This window comes from Aplysia californica, unplaced genomic scaffold, assembly GCF_000002075.1.
Source record: "Aplysia californica isolate F4 #8 unplaced genomic scaffold, AplCal3.0 scaffold00743, whole genome shotgun sequence".
Taxonomy (NCBI): Eukaryota; Metazoa; Mollusca; class Gastropoda; order Aplysiida; family Aplysiidae; genus Aplysia; species Aplysia californica.
Genome location: NW_004798013.1, coordinates 115,797 through 136,272, shown reverse-complemented (window position 1 = coordinate 136,272; position 20,476 = coordinate 115,797). Strand labels below are relative to the sequence as shown.

The window sequence follows — 20,476 nt, the reverse complement described above, 5'->3', positions numbered from 1 at the left end:
CCCCCCTCCCCCCATTTCTCGTTAAACTATAGCCTAAAATTGTAGGCCTATCTCTTGCGTGCTGCGCAAGGTAAGGCTGTTACACAGGTTTTAAGGTCCTGGTGCTGCGCTGTATTCTCATAGGCCTAACGACACTGCTTCTCAGAAATATTTTTCTACAAGTAGTGCGCGCGTCGGTTACCACTAATGTCATTATATGTATACCGAGTTGCAAAAGTTCTGTCACACCCACCTTAAAAGTGCAATAACTCGTTTACTATTCAACTCAGCTAAGAGAAATTTGGTACACGAGATCTTTATTCATTTTTTGCCAACATGACATGGAAAGAACTGACGCATGCCTTTCTTTATTCAAGGGAGATAATTTTATTCACACTGACCCTTGCAAAATCCAAATCAAAGTTTGCTCAGTATGGCGTGTGGCCTCTTCCAGCTTGAATTACTGATACAAAACATCTGTTCGTTGGCTGAATTAATGTCCTTATGGTTGTCTGAAGAATTTCCTGCCATTCCTTGTGAAGTGCAGTCTTCAGTTCCTGACGAGTTTATACGGAGAGCAGCCTGTTTCTAAACCTCCAATCAAGGTCATCTTACACATGTTCTGTAGTGTTCTATGGCCTTGCAGGACAGTCCAGAACAAGGATTTGATGAGTTTGGAAGGAGTTTTCACCGATCCTAGTCATTTGTGGTCGGGCGTTGTCTTGTTAGCACCTTCCATCATCCGTGCCATGTAGGGCAGTCACCGTGACGAAGAATTTCGTCACAATACCGTCGTCCTTTGAGGTTGCTTTGAAAAGTAACCAAATGGGTACGACAAAGAGCAGAGATTCCACCCCATACCATCACATTTCAGCCACTGATTTGGGTCTCTTGGGGGAAGTTGGATTTTGGAAATATCTATCCTCTTCTTTTAAACACCTTTTCTCTTCCATCAATGCGACGAATTGAAACGCTTAACCATTGCTTAAAAGAACACTTTACAAACGTCTTTAGTTTCATCGCCATTGTTGTTGTGCCAAAATTTGACAATTTGTTTGATGAAACAGGGTTAGAATGGTTCCACGAAAAGGGCGATAATCACGCAATCCACGATCTTATAAATGTCTAATAATGGTGTTTTAAGATAGTCCGAAGTACCCGACAGTCTATGCACTTAGTTGGAACGGGTTTCGTACATGGGTGTTGCCAATAATCCAATTCTGACGTCGAATTGTCGCCCTTGGTTGGCCTCGCCAGGCTTGTCTTGGACAGTTCTAGTGGTGTTAAAACGTTTGTTCAAGCGTTAGATTGTTCTTCTACACACATTTACGTGTCTTGCAACAGCAGAAAGCGCAATTAAAGAATTTATTATACATACAACCCCTTTGTTTTTCAGAATTTATCAGTTTTTTATTTGGAAAAACTGGTGAAAAAAGTACCCAACCGTTAAAAAGTACCGAATTTCATAGTGTATAAGGTGTGTTTACACATTGTCTACGTGATTCAAAGCAAATGTTGTGTGTAGGAAGCGTTGATTTAAACATACTGGTAGACCTAGAGAAATCAATACCAACACTCTGTCCACACACTACCTCCGGTTTATGATTTCTTTCGTCTGCTCTTGCCTCTTGCACAACGAGTCTCATAAGTCACACAAGTCGTACTTTTAATTTTGACTGCAATTCTTATGCTGTACCGAAAATTATCGTAATATAATGGGTGTGACAGAACTTTTGCAACTCAGTATATACTAATATTATGATATGCCTATATATGCCTGCTGACGTGAATCCATACTAACAAACATAATTGTAGGCAACAGCATGACCACGGCTGTATCGTTTCCAAGACAACAATTTAAAAGACAAAAGATTGAAAGTGAAAAAGAGGAGGGGGGATGGGTGAGGGGGGAGGGGGGTCGGTTCTCTTTCTCAGAAGATCTGACAGCAACAATTACCACCCCCCCCCCCTTTCCCCTCCCAAAAATACAACAAACAAACAAGTATTAAAGAAATGTCCCAAGCTTGAATACTGAAGTGAGTAAAGGTAATTTTTATAACACGACTTCATGTTGGCTACGGTGTAATCATATACGTGAGTATGGTTTAGTCTGTGCCACAAGGCTCGTCCTCCTGACGTTGAAGTACTCATGAGTAACATATTTTTTAACCAAGGAAGCCCTGCTGAGTTGAAGCGGAAGCGTGGAAAAACATTAGAACGCTATACAGCGACGGACTAGATCTAGATCTATAATTAAATTAGGTAGGCTGTAGGAATATAGGTTTGATTTCTCAAATTGCCATAAGGTGATTTATGTTTTTGTAAAGTAAATCATCATAAACATTAAAACAATTCCACTTTTTATGCTTTTGTCTTTGTTTCTTGCAGATTTTCTACTTCCGCTTTGTTCTGTGGAAGGGAAGGAAGGGAAAGGGGATACACTGTCAAGACTTCGGCCTCAGTTGCTTTGTTTGTTTATTTTGTACACAATGTGATATAGATCTAGATTCTAGATCTGACTTAACAGAAGTGTCGTTTGATTATTCCATGTGCTTTAGTAAATTTTAAAATGAAATCATGGACTTGTGAAATAGCCATGACAATGTCAACGCGCTAGTCCAGGCTAGGTTGGGAGTTCTTCTTCAGTGAAGTTCACTTTGTTGACACGACTTCGTTTGGTAGATCTAAAATCTAGATTTAGATCTAGATCTAGATTAGAAGTTCAGAGTATCTTACAACGACTGAGATTGCATGTGACTCAAATTGTAACACATTTAGATCTCTACATGTCACGGTAATAACAGAATTTCCAAAGTCATTGTTTGCTTACCTCCTAAGTCAAGTAAGTCTGGCTCACAGTATAACAGTTGGATTTTTATGGCTCTTCTTGGCCTTGCAATAAATTTTAGTAACAAAACAACGTCCAGCTTTTACAATGTGAGAGGATAGGAAACAAGTAATTGTTAAAGAGGCATTTTTGTCCTACCAGAAACCTATAAAAATTTGTTTTGCATTATTTATGTTATAAATTTTATATAAAATCTAGACTCTAGATCTAGACATGATAGATCTAGTAAAGTTTTAATGTGATCTGGCTTCTTGTGATAAGATTGTCCAAATAAATTTAACATTGACATTGATTGTATTATTTATTGTTTCTCTAGAATCTAGATCTAGAGTGACTAGATCTAATCTAGATTTTTCTAGTCTTGATGTCTAGATCCAACAAATTTAATATTTTGATTTGTTTCCCCATATTCTCTAGATCTAGATTCTAGATCTAGATCTAGATCTAGTTCTATCGTTCATGAGTAGATATGGGCGCGTATCTGCAACCGATTACGTTGGACGTGCCGGGCAGGTCGCCGGGGTCACTCAGTGTGTACTGTTGGTGTACAGCGCGCGCGCGCGCGCCAGGAAACGTTTGTTTTCGCCATGAATACCGTGGGAGTGTCATAGCTGCCACTTTCCCGCTAAGCGGAAACTCCGCTTCATCTGGCTTTCCCCACCATTTTCCTCCTTCCTGCACTGGACCGCTCTCGGTCTCAAATCGCGATACTTTTTTTTTTTACACGGGCAAGAGACGAAAGCGCGGCTTGCGCATGTCCGCCCGTAGCTTTGTAGGCTACTTGTACTTTTGTTTTTCTGTGCCAAGGCCAAGCGCTAGTTTCACATTGTCTGTGGAGCAACACAGTGTCGATCGAGCATCGGGACGTTGGCGCGCCGAGTTGTCATTGAAAACGGCGTAATTTTTATTCGAGAGAAATTGAGGCAAAATGCAAAAATAAATGGAGCTGGAATGAGAAAGAAGCAGCCGGTGTGCGACTTGAAAAGTTCATTAGAAAATTGCTGCATTTTGCGTTTGGTGCGATAAAGAAATCGCGGCACTCCTGTACAATTGCAGTCCCGTTTGTTTACATGACGGCTATTGTGACTGAAAGTGAATCTGAATCTAAATCTAGATAGCCTTGGTATAATCTATCTCTAGATTTAGTCTAGATCTACACATATAAAATTTAGCATCTAGATTCTAGATCTAGATTAGTAATAGATAGCCTAGGCTATAATTTTATTATTTAATTCAGTTTAGATCTAAAAAGAAACACTACAGGGGCACTAGATCTAAGTGCAAACGGAACCGCAATTGTACAGAAGTGCCGAAATCGCTCAGTACAGCGGCAAAGGTGTTGCCTCTTTGATCCAATACTGCTCTACATCGATGAAGCCTGCAAGTTAAAAATGAAAGAAATCTTTCTGTGACGCACCAGCTTGCAACAAACACTGGATTTTTAGTCACCAAACTGTCAAATGCTTGTTAGTCAACTTAGTGCCTTGAGGGGGGGGGTTGGTTGTTGTTTTTAAAAAAATCGAAGTGTATACAGTATGCAGACCCGGTAACCGGGAACAAAGTCACGAAGTATACAGACCCGGTAGGGGAACTCTTTTGTGATTTCGGGAAGTTTCAACCCCAGACCCGGTAGAAATCGTGTGTGTGTGTGTGTGAGAGAGAGAGAGGGGGGGGGGGGAGAAAGAGAAGAGCGGGGGTGCTAGCAAAATGTATATGACATGCCCCAGTTGGCAGGAGGGAACGAGAGAAAGATAGAGTGGGAAATAGGTGGGGACAAAGAAAGACAGAGACAAACAAAGAAAAAGAGAAGGCAAGCGATACACAGAGGAGAGAGAAAGAGAGAGAGGGGGGGGGGGGGCTGCTCGATTGAAATTATGACATTGTAACTTGTTCTTTTCTTCAAATTGTGATTCCTCCAACTCCAAAACGGAGGAAAAACGATCGTTCATCGAAAAGACATCCGCAATCTTCATTTAGATCTAGGCTGGCCGCGAAACTAGATCAAAGATTTAAGTTTGTCTATCTAGATCTAGACCATAGATCTAGAAGAACCTAGGTCTACCCTGAGCCAAGAGGGCGCAGGAAACTCTCCGAAATCACAAAAGAGTTCCCTTATCGGGTCTGTATACTTTGTGACTTAATTCCCGGTTACCGGGTCTGTATACACTCCCTTTTTAAATACATTTTAATTCAGTAGCCTATGGTTAAACAAATGACAGTTTTCCCTTCAAAACCATATAAGCTATATTTTCAAATATATTGCCTCTGGATCTCACTGGTTTTACTCCTCCGGCCTTCAGAGAGTGCGCGTACGCCTTTGCGTGAATTTCCTCCTTTTTTGAAATTCCTGAGTGGCAGCTATGGAGTGTGTTAATCGATGATGAAAGTAGTAACGCTCTATCTTTCATAGCTTTCTATTTATTATAAAGTGTTACAGACAAGACATTTCGAGTAGTTAGGCCCATTCGAATAACCTTTTTGGACGCTCTTGTTGTTATATTATTATGAGAATGACCTGAGGTTCGAAAGGGGATAATAGGTCAATTTCCGAATTTCATGTTTTACACTCAATCAAATTGTTCTTTGTACCTGCTCAATGGTATTCAAAGCTATCAAACAAGCTTATTTTTTAGGTAGTGTCAATTGCCACCGAGTGATGCGGTGGCAATTGACAAAAATTGACTTTTTGCCTATTGCCACAGAGTAAATTGGAGCTCTTTTGTGTTTGTGGGTAGATCTAGCTTATTTGTGCTCGAGTGCTCGGTTTTGTGCGTTCGCCTCTGTGTGTGTGTGTGTGTCTTTTCCTGACCCCCGTCCCCCGATTTTTGTTCTCCGATATAATGTGAATTTCTGCTTGAGTCTGTGTGCGTTTGTGACCTTCTAGGCCTACTTCTAGAATTGCCTGTGTTGGTTCTACACCAAAGTCCAAAGTGTAGGCTAAGGCTAGCCTAGATCTAGATATGTCTCATTGAAAACACGCCAAGTTGGTACCGTAGCTCTAGACTAGTGCTCGTCCGATGAAATTAGTTGAGAACAAATTGACCCATTGGACACACATTAAGTATAATGCTAAAGATAGTGTTGTTTTCAGACTTGTCACCGCTTCACTCGGTGGCAATTGACAAAAAGTCAATTTTTGTCTTTGTCAATTGCCACCGCGTCACTCAGTGGCAATTGATGCTACCTACTTTTTATCAGGTAGTATCATTTCATACAAAATCAAGCTCATTTGAAAGATTTTGTATAGAAAAATGGAAGTCTTGTTTCCCGACTATCCTTTCGAGCTCCTCATGTCTAAGTGGGTCAATTTCTTCTATAATTTCATTGGACGAACATCTAGAGCTACCAACTTGGCGTGTTTTGAATGAGACGCAGTATGCCTCGATTACAAACCAACGCAGAAGGTTCTAGAAGAAGGCCACAAACGCACACAAACTCAAGCATACTGACGCACACACACTTGACCTGCGTGAATGGGGATCCGACTCGGTACCCGAATTTCACGTAAGATGATGCGCGTGCGCTAAGCCAGTGGCTACACTGATTCGGGACCAGAATGTTGGTGAGGTGCCGAAATAGGCTTTTATCGTGCGACATAAACCCGGCTCCCGCAGGATGAGGGTTAAAGTAAGCTGACCCAGAACTAGATCTAGGGCCTAGATCTAGGTTTACTATTGTAATTTTGTAATTCCATTTCCCTTTACACTACACCTATAGTTCTTTGGTGTGATTATCAATTGACAATTTATGCCCCCATACTACTATAGGTATAGGCTATGCCCTTACTTTTTTAATTTTTAGAGGCTAATGATTGTATATTGTCTTTTATTTGTAAATCTGATAAGGGTAGTACCGTACTAGATTTAGTTTGACTGGCTCAGCAAGCAGTTTAATGGACATGAAATGAAGCTACAGCGAACACCTAGCACATTCTGTGATTGGCCCAAATACAGACGACATATTTCCACCATTTATTTTTGTCCTCCGGGACTTCCCTCGCCAGTTGACTAGATCTCACCGTGGCGGGCCTGCTTTGCCACTTAGCATGCGATGAACTACGTCACTAGGTTTCATCACCGACTGCTTAGGCCGTGTGTGTGTGCGTGCGCGCACACTTGTGTGTGTGTGTGTACAACTTTGAGGAGAAGGTAAACTTATGGAACAAGAATTTTTTAGATTGTTTATAAAAGATTACACAAATTACTAACCCTCCCCCCCCAAAAAAAAAACAACACGAAAACACAGCGAGATCTAGTCAACAGTTACTGGCAAGGGAAACCCGAGAGTCTTGAGGGAAACCCTGGAAGACGATTAAAAATAGATGGCGGAAATACATCATCTATATTTGGGTCAATTACAGAGGTGTGCTAGGTGCTTGCTGTAGCTTCATGTGTTTTGTGGTAAAGGCCAAATGGATATGGGTGGACTTCCGTAACGGGTGACCAATATGAAACAGTAGAATAGAGGGTTAAGGTTTGGGGTAAGGCTTTGTAAGGGTAGAGAAGGTAAGGGTAGGGGTTGGATCAGGGTTAGAGTTAGATCTATGTCTCTTCTTTATTGTGTTTGTTGTTGGGGTGGTCTCTCGTTTTACGGAAGTCCTTCCAATGATATAAAATATAAAAGGTTTAAGATTGTTAACCTTTGATATATATTATGATATAATGGTTATATTTCCAGCGTCTTGTCAAAGGAATCCTGCCAAACCCTACATTGCTGTTGGTACTGCAGATGGGAGGTTTTGAAAATCTTTATAACCTCCGATCTTGTCAGTACTTTGCGCAATGTAAATATTCCAACAGATATGGCAGATGTCTTTTGATTGATGTACTTGCGATTTATGACATGAAGAACTCTTACATGAAAGAAAAAATGGCAGGAGGCACTCAAAGTCAAAGGAGGAAAAGGAACACAACCTTTTCAATGTGTGCTTCAAGGAGCCTGTCTTGATTCTTCTCGGCTACTTCATATTGTTTTGCCTCTGTCAAATTGAATCATCGTCATAATGGCTTCTTGTCCTTCTATTCAGTCTTTATGACCACTCCTGATTCTGAGTCTTTTCTACTTCAGTATAGTAAGGCTAGTTGGCTTTAGACTCTCTTTTAAAATCAAAAGCTTTGCAGCTTCTCTGTTTTTCTTTTTTACATGAACCTCTAATTTTTCTGTTTTGTGTCTTTTCACTTCTTGCTTTTCATCTTTTTCATATACACTCTGCCTGCCATAGCTTTATTTGCATCAGTTTTATTCTCATTTTTCATTTTTCTTTGTAAAGAGTTCCTTGTGCTACTTTTATCATTCGTGGTGAAACTGAAGTGTCAACCTACCTGGTGTCTGTTTGTCACTGAGGCAAGGCTGTGAGGTTTTGTCATTGATGGTGAAAGTCTCAAATATCCAACTCTTTGAATAGATATGGGGGTTGGAGTTTGAGGTTGGCGCAAATGACAAAGCCGATAACCTCTGGAATAATGCTACTGCTCAAATCTGCAATCATCTCAAGATTTGATCTTCTGTAAATAACTGGATTATGATATATTTGCATTTCACAAGGTTAGTTGGTTTTGAGTTTTTGTAGTTAGCTTGGCTTAAAGCTGTTGCAAGATTGTGGTTTGATGTAATTTGTTTGTTAGATATATACAAGAGGGGTCAGCATCTGTTATTTTGAGAAATCAGGTATTCAATTTAATAATGACGAGAAATTGGTTGGTGACATACATTGTCTGTTTAGTATATATACATTGTTTCTTTGTATATTTGTTTTCAGGCATAGTAGGTCTAAAAAAAGAGTTGGTCTTCTGAGATCCTTCAAAATTATCTTGACTTTCCCCTATTCTTTGTGTATTAATGATAGTTCAAACTTTTTTCCCCCCCAAATCTAGCTGGTAGTAATGGAAGTTGGTACCGAGGACTTTGGATCAGAGGATGTGATTATGGATAGTGCTAGTACTACTTCGATTTTGGAAGGAAGTCTGTCAGGTGAAGAGGAAAATGCAGTTGATGCTGAGGAAAATGTTGACGCCGGCAGTGATCCAGGAGAGGACCATGAGTTTGAAATAATTGATCAGGTTGAAAGTGAGGAGGAGGGAGATGAGAAAGATGCAAGAAGACAAAAGACAGGGGATGATAAAGAAGGTGAGGAGGATGAGTTCACGTCAGACAGTGATCTGGATGACTCAGAGCTTCATGCAATGCTGGAGAAAGGCATCGATAAGGACAGTATCTCTGCCAACAAAGGGGAAGAGCCAGCTGAGGGAGCTCCAATCATTAAGCACAAAATTGTGTTGCAAGGTAGGGTTACATACATTGTCTCCCGGAAGTTTTTGGCATACCATAATCAAAATGAAGATAAGACTTAGTTTGTTATTCTCAATTTTCTGTATAATGCGTCTTTCTTTTTCCTGTCTCAATGTGCACTTACTTAGGCAGATTTCACGGTGATGATCCACAGGCTTCCCACTTTCCCAATTTTTTTCACGATTTTGAGCTTTATCAAAGTTTTTATTTTATATCATTGGAAAGGTCTTTTAAAGAGGAATTTTAAAATTAGGTAGAGAGACAGCAAAGGCTTGCAAAGGTGTTTTATTTAATTAAATGTAACCTTACCTCGGTGCAAACAACACAATCCATGAATATCACCGAATTTGGTTTAATCCATTTTATCGAATTCACTGGCCACAAAAATCATTATGCACACAATAAATTCAAATAATTTAAGAAATAATAAAAATAAAAATAAGCAATAGAAAAAGGAATTAACAAATAGAAAAAGAAAAAGAAAATCGTTGAAAAAATGTCTTTCAACGTCGGAACAGCCTAAAAGACCACAAAATGATTCACCAGTCTTAGTACTTTTACACAACAAAATGTATCATTATTTTTCTCACTAAAGAAGTGTAGGACTCTTCTTATAATATTGATACTACTGGACTCAAATTGCCGGTGCACTGTAATTGAGAAATCAATATTTTTGAGTGCTAGATCTAGGCCTGGATCTAAATAGTCAAAATATTTTTTTTTCTCCCCAAAATCACTACTTTTTGGTGAATTTACTCAAAAAGTACCACCCAAGACATGTATAGGTTTATTCCAAATGCAATTCTGAATAATTCCATATAAGATACGAGTGGTTTTTTTCTGTTTGGGATCGTTTTTTCATAATTATTTTTAAAAAAAATGTTTTTCAATATCGGAGGTTATGATCCAAATGTACAAATATTATGGAATGTATGTAAATAACTGCTCATTTTTCAATATTTTCCTGTTCTATATACAGTTATGGTTATTTTGATGTATAATTTGACTAGGTGCAAACATATTTTTTGAGTTTCATCTGAGATTATAAATTTTTTGTTTTCAAATTTTATCCGCAGCCAATCACAATTGTGTTGCATAATCGCTTCTTACAGGAACCAAAGTTGTAAAATACTCAAATAAACAATACAGATGTATTCTACAAACCATACTGAAAATGTTGGTGTATAATATGTTGATATTTATTTGAATTTATGGCCCCCAAAACCTGTGAACTGCGCACTAGTCATCATCTCATTTCGCCCTCCCGAAAAAAAATTCGTCCACAAGCCGAAAATAATACATATAGCGAATGAGTTAAATCTCCGAGAAATGCTGAGTTTGACTGTAACATGACGGAGACGCACAGGGAGAGGTGCAACAATATGAGTCTCAAATCTACTAATAATTTCTTCAATTTTCCCAAATTACAGCTAAAATCGACGTAGAAATGAGTGTATCGCATAGGCTGAACATAAAAACTTACATTAATTTCGCTTCTGGAAGCAAATTTTGGCACTTAACACTTTGCGGTCCCTTGGCACAATAATGCGCCGGTGAAATTATTCGTTCCGGTCTGTTGCAGTCACTCTCCTGGCTGTGTCACCTGATAGGGTATTTTGTACTGCTGACTATGTGACTGCAAAGTGTTAAGGTCGGGTCAAAATATTGGACTTGCACGCACTATTTTCGACCACCATATCGCTCACTCCGTTGCCGTTTCAAACCAATTCTAGAACATATATTTCTTGCGTGTTCCAGTCATTTTTTGTTTTTGAGAAAATCAGCATAAAATGCCATGTAAAAGAAAATTGTCAGACTCGCGTAAATTTGGAAATGCTGTAAGTCTAAATCCCTTCGTCCATGACACTGTATGCAAAATATCTAACAAAATAAACAATTGAATACTTGTTTTTTATTCTCATGTTTATTGGGCTCAGAAACAAATACAAGACAAATTGAGCACCAAACGGTACAACAGGAGAATTTTATTTGAAAAATAACCATGTGTTGTCTCTACCGCCCTGACAGTGACAGTGAAGTTCGCCCTAATTTTGTTTATATTCAATTCTGTATTTTGTGAACATCATGTACTTCAATCTTGTTCTTTACTTTTTTGTCCCCGTCTTTAATTCCACTTCCACTTATTGTACTTTTTGAAGAAAAAAGGATTAAAGTTTGAAAAAAGAATGTGCCTTCAGTTACTGTATGATTAGAACAAAAAGGATTAGCATGAAGTGCATGTTTTCTGCTGTTTTTGTGGCCTGATGTTAAATAAATTAAACTGATTCCCTCCTTGACTTTAAAACTCAGAAACTAGCTATGGCTGCGACTTTGGGTTAGTGAATCCTTTTTGCTCACAGAGTTGGAGACAGATCCATTTGACATACTTCCCCCTGGATGGGTGTGTGTGACCCACAACTGCGGCATGCCTGTGTACCTTCACAAAGAGAGTCGCGTCTGCACCATGGCCAGGCCATACAGTTTGGGATCTGCCAGTACAAGGGTGAGAGCATGATGGTATATACAGTGGTGTTGGCTAAAGCGTGTTACATAGTTATTTAATCCTAAAAGAACATAAATGCGAAAGAAAATATTATAATTTTTTTTCTTTTTTCTATTTGAGCGTCTTTAAACTGAATATTCGGTTAAACCAAAAAAAAACAGGCGGTCCCGAAGATTCTGGTTTAAGTGGACTCCTCAGTATAGTTGAACTTGCTTTAATGGCCACCTGTCTGGGACAATCGCCTTTACGAACGACCACTTCCCATTTCTACCCCTTTGTGTTTTTTCCTATATTGTATAACAGTCATAGAGGACCATTTGTCTAAGATGACCACTTTTCTCCAGGACAATGCTTGGTTCTCATGGACTGATAGGAGGGGTTTCTTCATATACCTTACAAAATCCTTTCCTATTCCAATAAAAATGGTGCTACAGCTTTGAAATATGTATATCAGCTTTTGCCAATTGTACCTAAAATGTAGCATAGAGGGTTCATGATAAAAATTTTAATATTTCGTTTTTACTTGAATTTTTGAATTCATATATATCTCCTAAGAAAAACATGTATTTACAGACCTACAGATGGCATGCTAAGCTGTTTAACTGGCGTTACGTAATGTCAAGTGAAGTTCTTTCGGACATGCTATGTTGACACGTTTTTTAGAATTTGAACATACAAAATTGTTTTAACAGTTTTCTTATCCCTTTAATTTTCAAACATGTCATAAGTAACATAAGCATGAAGAGCATATAAAATGGTGAGGATCACAGAAAAAAAGGTTCTGAATGCCATTGTGTTTGCATTTGTGTCATCATAGTTATGTTCGAGAGAAATGAAAAACTTTCCGTTTTCATATTTAAATTCATTTTTGGATAAATTTGGCAAACAAAGATTCAGAAGATTCAATTTTACTCTCTATGCATGTTAATGATGAAAAGATGACACTTTATTCACATTTTACTGTGAATGTCTACAAAATATCAAATATCTTTTGTACCATGATGACACAAAATGAAAAATACCCTGAAAAGTAATTTATGGGACATAAAATTATTTTAATAGTTTTCTCATTGCTTTAATTTTCAAACATAAGCATGAAGGGCCCGTAAAATTACAGAAAAAAGAAATTCTGAATATCTTTTTGTTCGCATTTGTATCATTATGTCAGAAAGAAATTATTGTCATATTTTCTAATTCATTTTATTGAGAATTTCGGCAAACAACGATTCAGGAGATTCAGTTTGACTCATCGTAATGCATGCTAATGGTGAAAAAATGCCACTTAATTCACATTTTACTATTACTCTATGCAAAATATCAAATATCTATCGAACATAATCCAGATGACACATAAAGGATAAATGTTTATCCTCATTTTGAAACATCAATTTACCTCAAATTTTCCCTCTTGTTGACATCAAGCCAAGCACGCGTGGCCGCATCTAGATCTACCACTACTTGACCATTGGAACGCACTGCGATGTTGATCATTGTTTGGTTTAGACTTAATTAAATGAGTGGAACATTTTTCGGACATAACAGCTTTTTTTTTAACATAACATGTTCAGATTTGATGACGCCTTAAAAAACACATTTTTTGATAAGTCTCTGATTTGTGTTACAATATTAATCACTTTGAAACAAGCTTTTTTAGAAATATATGTATGACTGATATTTTTTATTTTATTCACTCAATATTTTTAATCGTAGCTATTTTTACAAACAGTTTCATTGCCTTTTTGTTACTCTACCTAGATCTTACGAAATCCAAAAACGTTTTTTTATACAATTTGATTTTCTCATATGCAGTTAACTTAATTCAGTATACCATTTGTGCAGTTTGTGAACGTTGGTGACTAATCTTTTCCAGAACCACGACATTCCTATCTCAGCCATTCCGTGTCTTCAGTACAAAAGACAGATTGAGAAACTCTGCGACAATGTTGAAGGTGTGTGTTACAAACTTTCTCTTTTGGATTCCACAGCTTTTCATCTTATTCTGAGTCTCTTTTCATCGTTAGTATAAGTGTGTTAAGAATCGATACATGCTTTGCATATGTCTTCAAATCACTTTGTTCTTCCTTTATCTCAACGGATTGGAGCTAATGTCTTTGCGCCGACTCTAAATGTATTGTTGGCGGGCATGACTGGTAGATTCTACTTCTTTTCTTTTGTTGTTTTTGTCTGTCTTTCTTTTCCCAGCACAAAAACGAATCATACACTACCTTTACCTTTCTACCTTCTGGTGTTTTTTTGAGTGTCTCTGTCAGCAGACAGGTCAGGTCAAAGCGGTTCAAGTGTTATATGCAAATGTGTTAAGTCGGGTGAAAAATGTGTACAGTCAAGTTATCATTTCATAGATTTGAGCATTGTCTGGTCAAGACGTCTCTATTCTGACCGTGACGATAAAAAAAAAATTTGAGTTCCTTTCTCCACTGTACATGTACAATGTTTTATTTGAACAGAGGCTGCACAAATTAGACAAGCTGAAGCCAAGAGAAGCCTGCGAGCTGTGCACTTTCGCAAGTGGAAATGAAGCTTTTAAATGCTCAAAATGTGGCAATTATTCTCTTTTAGAATTGGGCTTATTGGTCATAACAGAAGCCACAAATCATTTTGATGTATACTCTGCAGATACACTGGTCATCATATAACATTGGCAGAGTAATTATTATTATTATTTTTATTATTATTATTTGCACAGAGATTGAGTCAGGGGTTCTCTTGGCCTAGAGGTTGTGTTCTCCTCTCATTCAATAGGTCCTGGGTTCGAATCCGGGTAGCAGCGGAAATTTTTCTTCTCTAAAATTGTCTCCTTTCACCTCCTTCCTGCTCTCCTGCAATGTTCTGTCATCTGCTTTCGTCTCCACTTTCTTCCCCAACCACCCCACCTCCTTTGCCCCCTCCTCTGGGCTCCTGACTCTTTCTTACTGCTGTATTTGAGCCACACCCCTGATCTTAAGATAGGAAAGATGTACACCTAGCTTTCTCGGACAAGGGCAAAAAATCTCAGAGGTCCTGTGTGCAAGTTGTTAACGTTAAAGATCTCTTGGTGGTCGAAAATTGATAAAAAGTAGGCTTGGCCGCCACCCGAGCAAAATTCCAAATTTCTTACCAACTAAAAATGTTTAATGTGACCCGCACGCTCACATGACATAATTCAGTTGCGAGCGCTGTAAAACACTTACCAAAAAAGAAAGAAAAAAAGAATTGGTCTGAGACACTGTCAGGCCCACATTAACTTTTCTTCTCTTGTCTTACCTCCCTTTCCCTATTCCTCCCAGTTACAGACAACGGTTGTGGTGATGAACAGAGGACTGTTGAAAAGAAGAGTCAGGAAGTGTCTGAGGACGGGCAAGAAGCTGTCACTGCTGCGGGAGAAGCAGAGAGGTGTCCTCTCAAAGTCTTGAAATCTCCGCAGAAGAAAATTTGGTGTGTCTCACAAGAATCTACCTCGAAGGCTCTGGACCATGACAATTCAGGAGGGGAAAATACTGTGAAGGAAGTTTCGTCTGTTGTCGCTGCTTCCGATTCCTCTGCTGCGGGTGGTGTGGACGCTGCATTATGTCAGGACTCGCCTCAGACAATGTGGGTCATGTCACAGGGTTCTTTCCAAAAAGTTAAGGTAGGTCCTCAGCCGGAAGCTTTGCACATGGGTAGGATGGAGTACTGCAGTCAAAGTGCTGCAAGTGGCGATCAGTATTCAGGCCAGACTTGTAAAGAAAAAATTCATATTCCGAGATCGCCGGGTGAGGCAAATATTGCTGTCAGTTTAGACTGTTCAACTATTTTAAATGATTCTGAGGTTGTTGATTCAGAATCAACACCTACTCAAACAAACAAAGAATCTCTTCGCGTAAATGGTGCTGAATATAATTATGAAATATGTGCACATGATCCTTCGAATACCACCTCTGTGAAATTGGCGGGGAGAAATCAAGAGGAAAATATGGGTCTTTCCTGTCAAAATGAAGCAAAGTCCCAGTCAGGTTTGGGGGCTGTGTCTGGCTCTTCAGGTGAGATGGGAGTAAAAAATGAGGCCCCAAATTCGGGTGATGATGGGAGTGGGTTGGAGGAAGGCGAAATTGAAGAGCTCCCGACTTCATCAGACGTGGCTGGTGTCGACGCTAGGAGTGGCGAAAAAATTCGATGCCCGGTAGGACATCATTCTAAAGACCCAACAAAATCACTTGTGACTTCGGAAGAGTGCACATCGAATAATTGTGTTCAGTCGAACTTTTCCTCCCCTGAATTTGCTACGTTCAAACCAACGGATGCAGCAGTTAACGGTGGCCTCGGCAACGACGACAACGCGATTGTGGTGAGGGAGGAAGCCTCGAGCAGTTCAGAACCCTCAGAGATTGTGACCAGCCAGAGCAACACACTGGCCGCCATCAAGCGCAAGCTCGAGTCGCTCAAGAACAGGCATGGGGGCAAGCAGAGGAAGCTGGACGGTTCTGGTGGGTCGTCGGCGACAGGCTGGCCCACTGAGCACAACCTGACCGTCAACGTGGTCAAACATAGCAGCCCAGGAGACTCAACGGAAGGTAAGATTGTGCAGAGAGAGAGAGAGAGAGAGAGAGAATGTCATCAGAAGAGTAGTTTAGTCGTTTTGTAGTAAAGTGTAAAGTGTTGTTGGTGTTTACCATAACCCCCTAATGAAGTTGAGGATAATTTGATGCAGATGTCGCTGTGACTAAAATTTCTCTTTTCTTGATTGTACGTTGTAAAATGGTGCTGAAGTGGTCATGTGCAGTAGTGTCTCTTTGTACAGCAGCAAGTCTTTCTGTGACCAGAGTCTGTTGATGGGGGAGTAACATCTCCTACGTTAAAGAAAATGTGTAAGCCTTTCTGTGAGGTTTGGTAGGGTGGTATTGTTATATATGCACATATTGTGGAGTTGCATCTTAGTGGTTACTGCCCTTGTGAATTTTGAAAACGGAATTATATTTTTTATTTTCTATTACAGTGTTCGTCTTGAATGTGTCAGATTATGAGAAATCCTGAAGATTGGTTCTCACTCTGTGAATTTTGTATTTCTTATAGTCTGTAGTTAGTTTCTTGATAATCATCTGAATTGTATGAGAAAAACTATTTTTCTGTCTCTCCATTTGTAACCCTGTTGGTGATCTGACTCATATATAAGTACTCAGTAATAATTGTTGATAGTTCATTCCACTTTTTCACTCACTTAGCTTTACAATGTCATTGCTGACACCAAACTCCCTTTAGATTCAGATTACAATGACAATGACAATGACAGGCTCTGTTATAGTTTTAATCCCACAAAGAGCAAGAACCAGCATGTATAAACATTAGTGCATACCATCAGTAATATGAGCTGTTTAGTCTTTGTCATCTATTATGTGGGAGACTTGCTTTATTTTGTTTGTCCATCTAATGACTGTTTGTGTGTAAAATTTCCATCTGTGTGGATTTTTCTATTAGTGTGTGTGTTGTGTAAGTCTGTGTTCATGTGTAAGTGTGTGTGAATGTATGTGTGTTTAGTGTGTGTAATGATGTGCAAGTGTGCTTGAATGTATTTACCATGTTCTCTTTGTAATATATTGTAATGATTAATCAAGTCTTAATCTTGTCCCTTCTCCTCTCCTGCTTGCTCCACAGCTCAGAACACTGCCAACGAGACTTTGAAAGCTCATGCTGCTGAAGTGAAAATAAAGACGGCAGAGGAGCGAGCAAAGGAATCGCTTCTCAGTAAGTTGTTTCTGGTTCTCTGAGCAAGTTCATTGTTATAAAACGAGATATACTGCCTTAGGGCTCTTGTTTTTTGTTTTTCTTTTTGTTTAAATTAAAGGTTTGTGGGTTATTCAACAGCAGCGGAAAGAATCATGGGATGAATTTTCTGATTACAAAAATTTGGCAATCATATTTCTTTCAGTGCTTGTTTAGAAGGTGATGAAGAATATATCTTGTCCTTATTATGACAAAAGTATGGAGAGCTGAGATCTGATGAAGGCAAGGGTGACGTGAAGTGAAGAATTGATCTTCCTTTAAGTAGGTTTTTTTTTCAGTTAGATGCCTTGATTGAAGAAAACGATGAACAGATGCTTTACCCTCTAATCTCCAAGACACCCTATCACAACTTAAGAGAAAGTAGTACAGTCGAACCTGCCTTAACGGAAACCTGTATAAAACGGAAACCTGTCTCAACGGAATCTCCCCGCTCCCCCCTTGATATATTCCTCTTTAATTACCTGTATAAAACGGAAACCTGTCCAACAAGGAAACAGAAAGAAAAATCCGCTCCTTTCCGAGGGTTTCACCTGTCTAAGACGGAAAATGCTTTGCCCGCTCAGCCCTGATTTGAAACGAAACTCGCAAGTTTGGCCTCTGAACTTCACGCCATGGCCATGCTGCTGGGCGAGGAGAGGGAGTAGGGGTGCAATTTGGGGGTAGATGTTACCATATCATGTGAGCCCTGAGCGATGCAGATGGTCAGTGTAATGTGGGTGTGAAATCTCACGATTGCCCGTGAGAGTGCTCAAGTAGCGAGCCACTACGGAAACTTTCCTTGGTAGCCAGAAGCCAGAGGTGTGAAATTAGATTGACCAATGCCTGCCGCCCTGATCGTACGGCCAGCCAAGAAAAGAGTTCCTCGAATCGTTGTTACAATGATGGCAGTAAGGGGTGGCATTGGTGGGTGGGGCTAAGGGTGGAAGCAAATGAGATGTTCAAACGTTTCTGTTTTTAATAGGTCAAACAGTGGTCCTATGAAAGGCAAGCACCGGTGGTAATTGAATACGTAAGACTGACGCATGTCATTATCAGACAGGATAGCAGCTGAGAGGTGTGAAGTTTTGACCACTGCTTGCCGATCGGATAAGCGATCCTTGATCCCACCGGCTGGGCCTTTGACCCCCCCCCCCTAAATTCCCCTGTCTAAGACGAAATTTTCTCATGCTCCCTTGTGATTCCATCTTACACAGGTTCGACTGTATTTGTCTTTTTTTTTTTACCGTATGATCCAATTGTTGCTAATGGTAAGAATTAGTATAAGTTGGTGTTTCTTCATGCTCCAAATTTTTTTGATCCCCGTTGCAGATTCTGATTCCTTGCACTCTTACTGTGAACGACTATTCCGGTTCAAGACAATTGAAGTGAAAAAATACAGGTAATGACAGTGTTACTTATCCAGACTACCCATTGGGGAGAAAAAGTGGTCTTCTTAGACAGTTGGATGTCTTGGACAGTGTCATTATGATATAAATAAAAGTGCTAGTGTGAATTGATCGCTTGTACAAGTGATTGTTAGAGCAGGTTTGCCAGTATTTGTGTTTGACTGTCTTTTTAAAATTTTAGAATATTATTGTCCTACTAATGAGTGCTATTTTCTCATCTGTGATAGGATAGTTTCCGGCCTTTCCTGTATCTCGTTTTTTTGGGGGGTGTTTTGGGTTGTTATACTAGGGCTTGCCCTCATTTAAGAAGACAATGTGCGATGTTCCGGGTAGAGATCTTCAGTCAGTTTGATGACTTGTTTTATTTGTTTATTTGCTGTGTTTTTTTCTGTTTAGTTTTTAATAGCCCTACACTTTGTCCCATCTGAGTAGATGAGTAGAACATTACTATACAGATGTTTCAGGAACCTCAATTGTGTAAAAATGGATAAAACACCGTAAATTTTGAATCATCTGTTTAATTAAACTGAAATATTATTGTGGGTTTTTAAAAACCAACCCTCCATACCCTTATGTCCTTCCTGTCTAGTGCTTCATTAATTTCTGTTCCTTTCAATACCCTCCACCAGGTCATGGCGGGAAAGGAGGAAACACATTGGCGAAAAAATCAGAAAGAGCCGACCAGAACTGGTAATGTCAATAAAAGAAAAAGAAGCAATATTCCCTGAAATATAGGAAGCTTATGATCTTATGTACAAGATTTTCACTAACATAATAGGATTGCAGTCTTTTTTATTTGATGATTTTCCTTGGACAGTTATGGAACTGTTTCTCTTTAAGGCCACACTCTACTTCTTAACATTTTTACTTGTTTTTTAAATTTTTTTATTATCTCTAAGTATTCCATTCAATTATAAAAAATATTCTGTTTTGAGAATCATTATCAGTTACGGTGACAAGGTGACTGCCAGGCCTCGGGAATTACCCCAGAATTTGAACAAAATCACAGAGACCCAGGAATGCCCCCTGGAAATTGAAGAAATATGTAAATTGCCCGCGGAAAAAGCCGGGAAGGCCTGCGAAATTACATAAACTGTTTGACTATTTCAGAAACCAAATCTGATAAGGTCAGTAAGGTCATTTTTGCTGGTCGCAATTGTGATCGTTCGGCTTTTCCCGGTCCGAGAGTAAGTTTCACTTGAACAGGCAGCTATACGGCTGGCGGAAGTGTATACAACACCGAGGCTCGATTGAGAAAATCAAGATCTACTTTCACTTTCTTTAACATAAATAGACCTGCATGTTTGCCGACAATAGTCTGAAATCCGACAATCGCGACCCGACCCGTGAGCAGGCCAATGCTATCGCTAGGCCCAACTGTTTTAATCAATGTGCGTAGTGCGAGGCCTGGCCGACTGCCAGCGCCCCCTTTTTCTCACGTCGGCTTTGTCGGCACTTTTGTTTTCGTGCCGACGTAGACGTTTCCGACATAATTGTCGGAACCTGAGTAGAAATGCGAATACGAAAAAGGATGGGGACCTAAATTATCTACTTTCATTTCGTGCTCGAGCGGCCATTTTGAATTTCGTTTGTTGACTAATTCATTGTTCAGATCATGTGGATTTATTACAAGTCCGACTCACCTGTTCTAATAGAATCTAGATCTAGATTTATAGATCATTATAGACCTCAATGGAGGATTCATATTCCAATTCTATT

General features: G+C 39.3%; 2 protein-coding genes across 4 annotated transcripts in view; one reads left to right on the top strand and one right to left on the bottom strand.

Moving 5' to 3' along the window:
- LOC106013247 (fatty acid-binding protein, adipocyte) overlaps window positions 1-2,880 on the bottom strand; it is a gene marked incomplete in the record, with an annotated part of 15,222 nt that extends 12,342 nt beyond the window's left edge. The window contains 1 exon segment of the mRNA XM_013088430.2: window positions 2,810-2,880.
- Window positions 2,378-20,476, top strand: part of LOC101855600 (microprocessor complex subunit DGCR8) — a 34,868-nt gene continuing 16,769 nt past the window's right edge. Inside the window, exons 1-8 of one of the 3 annotated variants that reach the window (XM_005109021.3) lie at window positions 2,378-2,448; window positions 8,701-9,109; window positions 11,476-11,618; window positions 13,489-13,567; window positions 14,903-16,165; window positions 17,244-17,333; window positions 18,681-18,750; window positions 19,387-19,447. In XM_005109021.3, coding sequence (XP_005109078.1) covers window positions 8,710-9,109; window positions 11,476-11,618; window positions 13,489-13,567; window positions 14,903-16,165; window positions 17,244-17,333; window positions 18,681-18,750; window positions 19,387-19,447 — 2,106 coding nt within the window. In that variant the 5' untranslated portion in view covers window positions 2,378-2,448; window positions 8,701-8,709. Of the gene's footprint in view, window positions 2,822-8,700; window positions 9,110-11,475; window positions 11,619-13,488; window positions 13,568-14,902; window positions 16,166-17,243; window positions 17,334-18,680; window positions 18,751-19,386; window positions 19,448-20,476 lie in introns of all 3 variants that reach the window. The other 2 variants (XM_005109023.3, XM_005109020.3) reach the window with 2 other exon arrangements.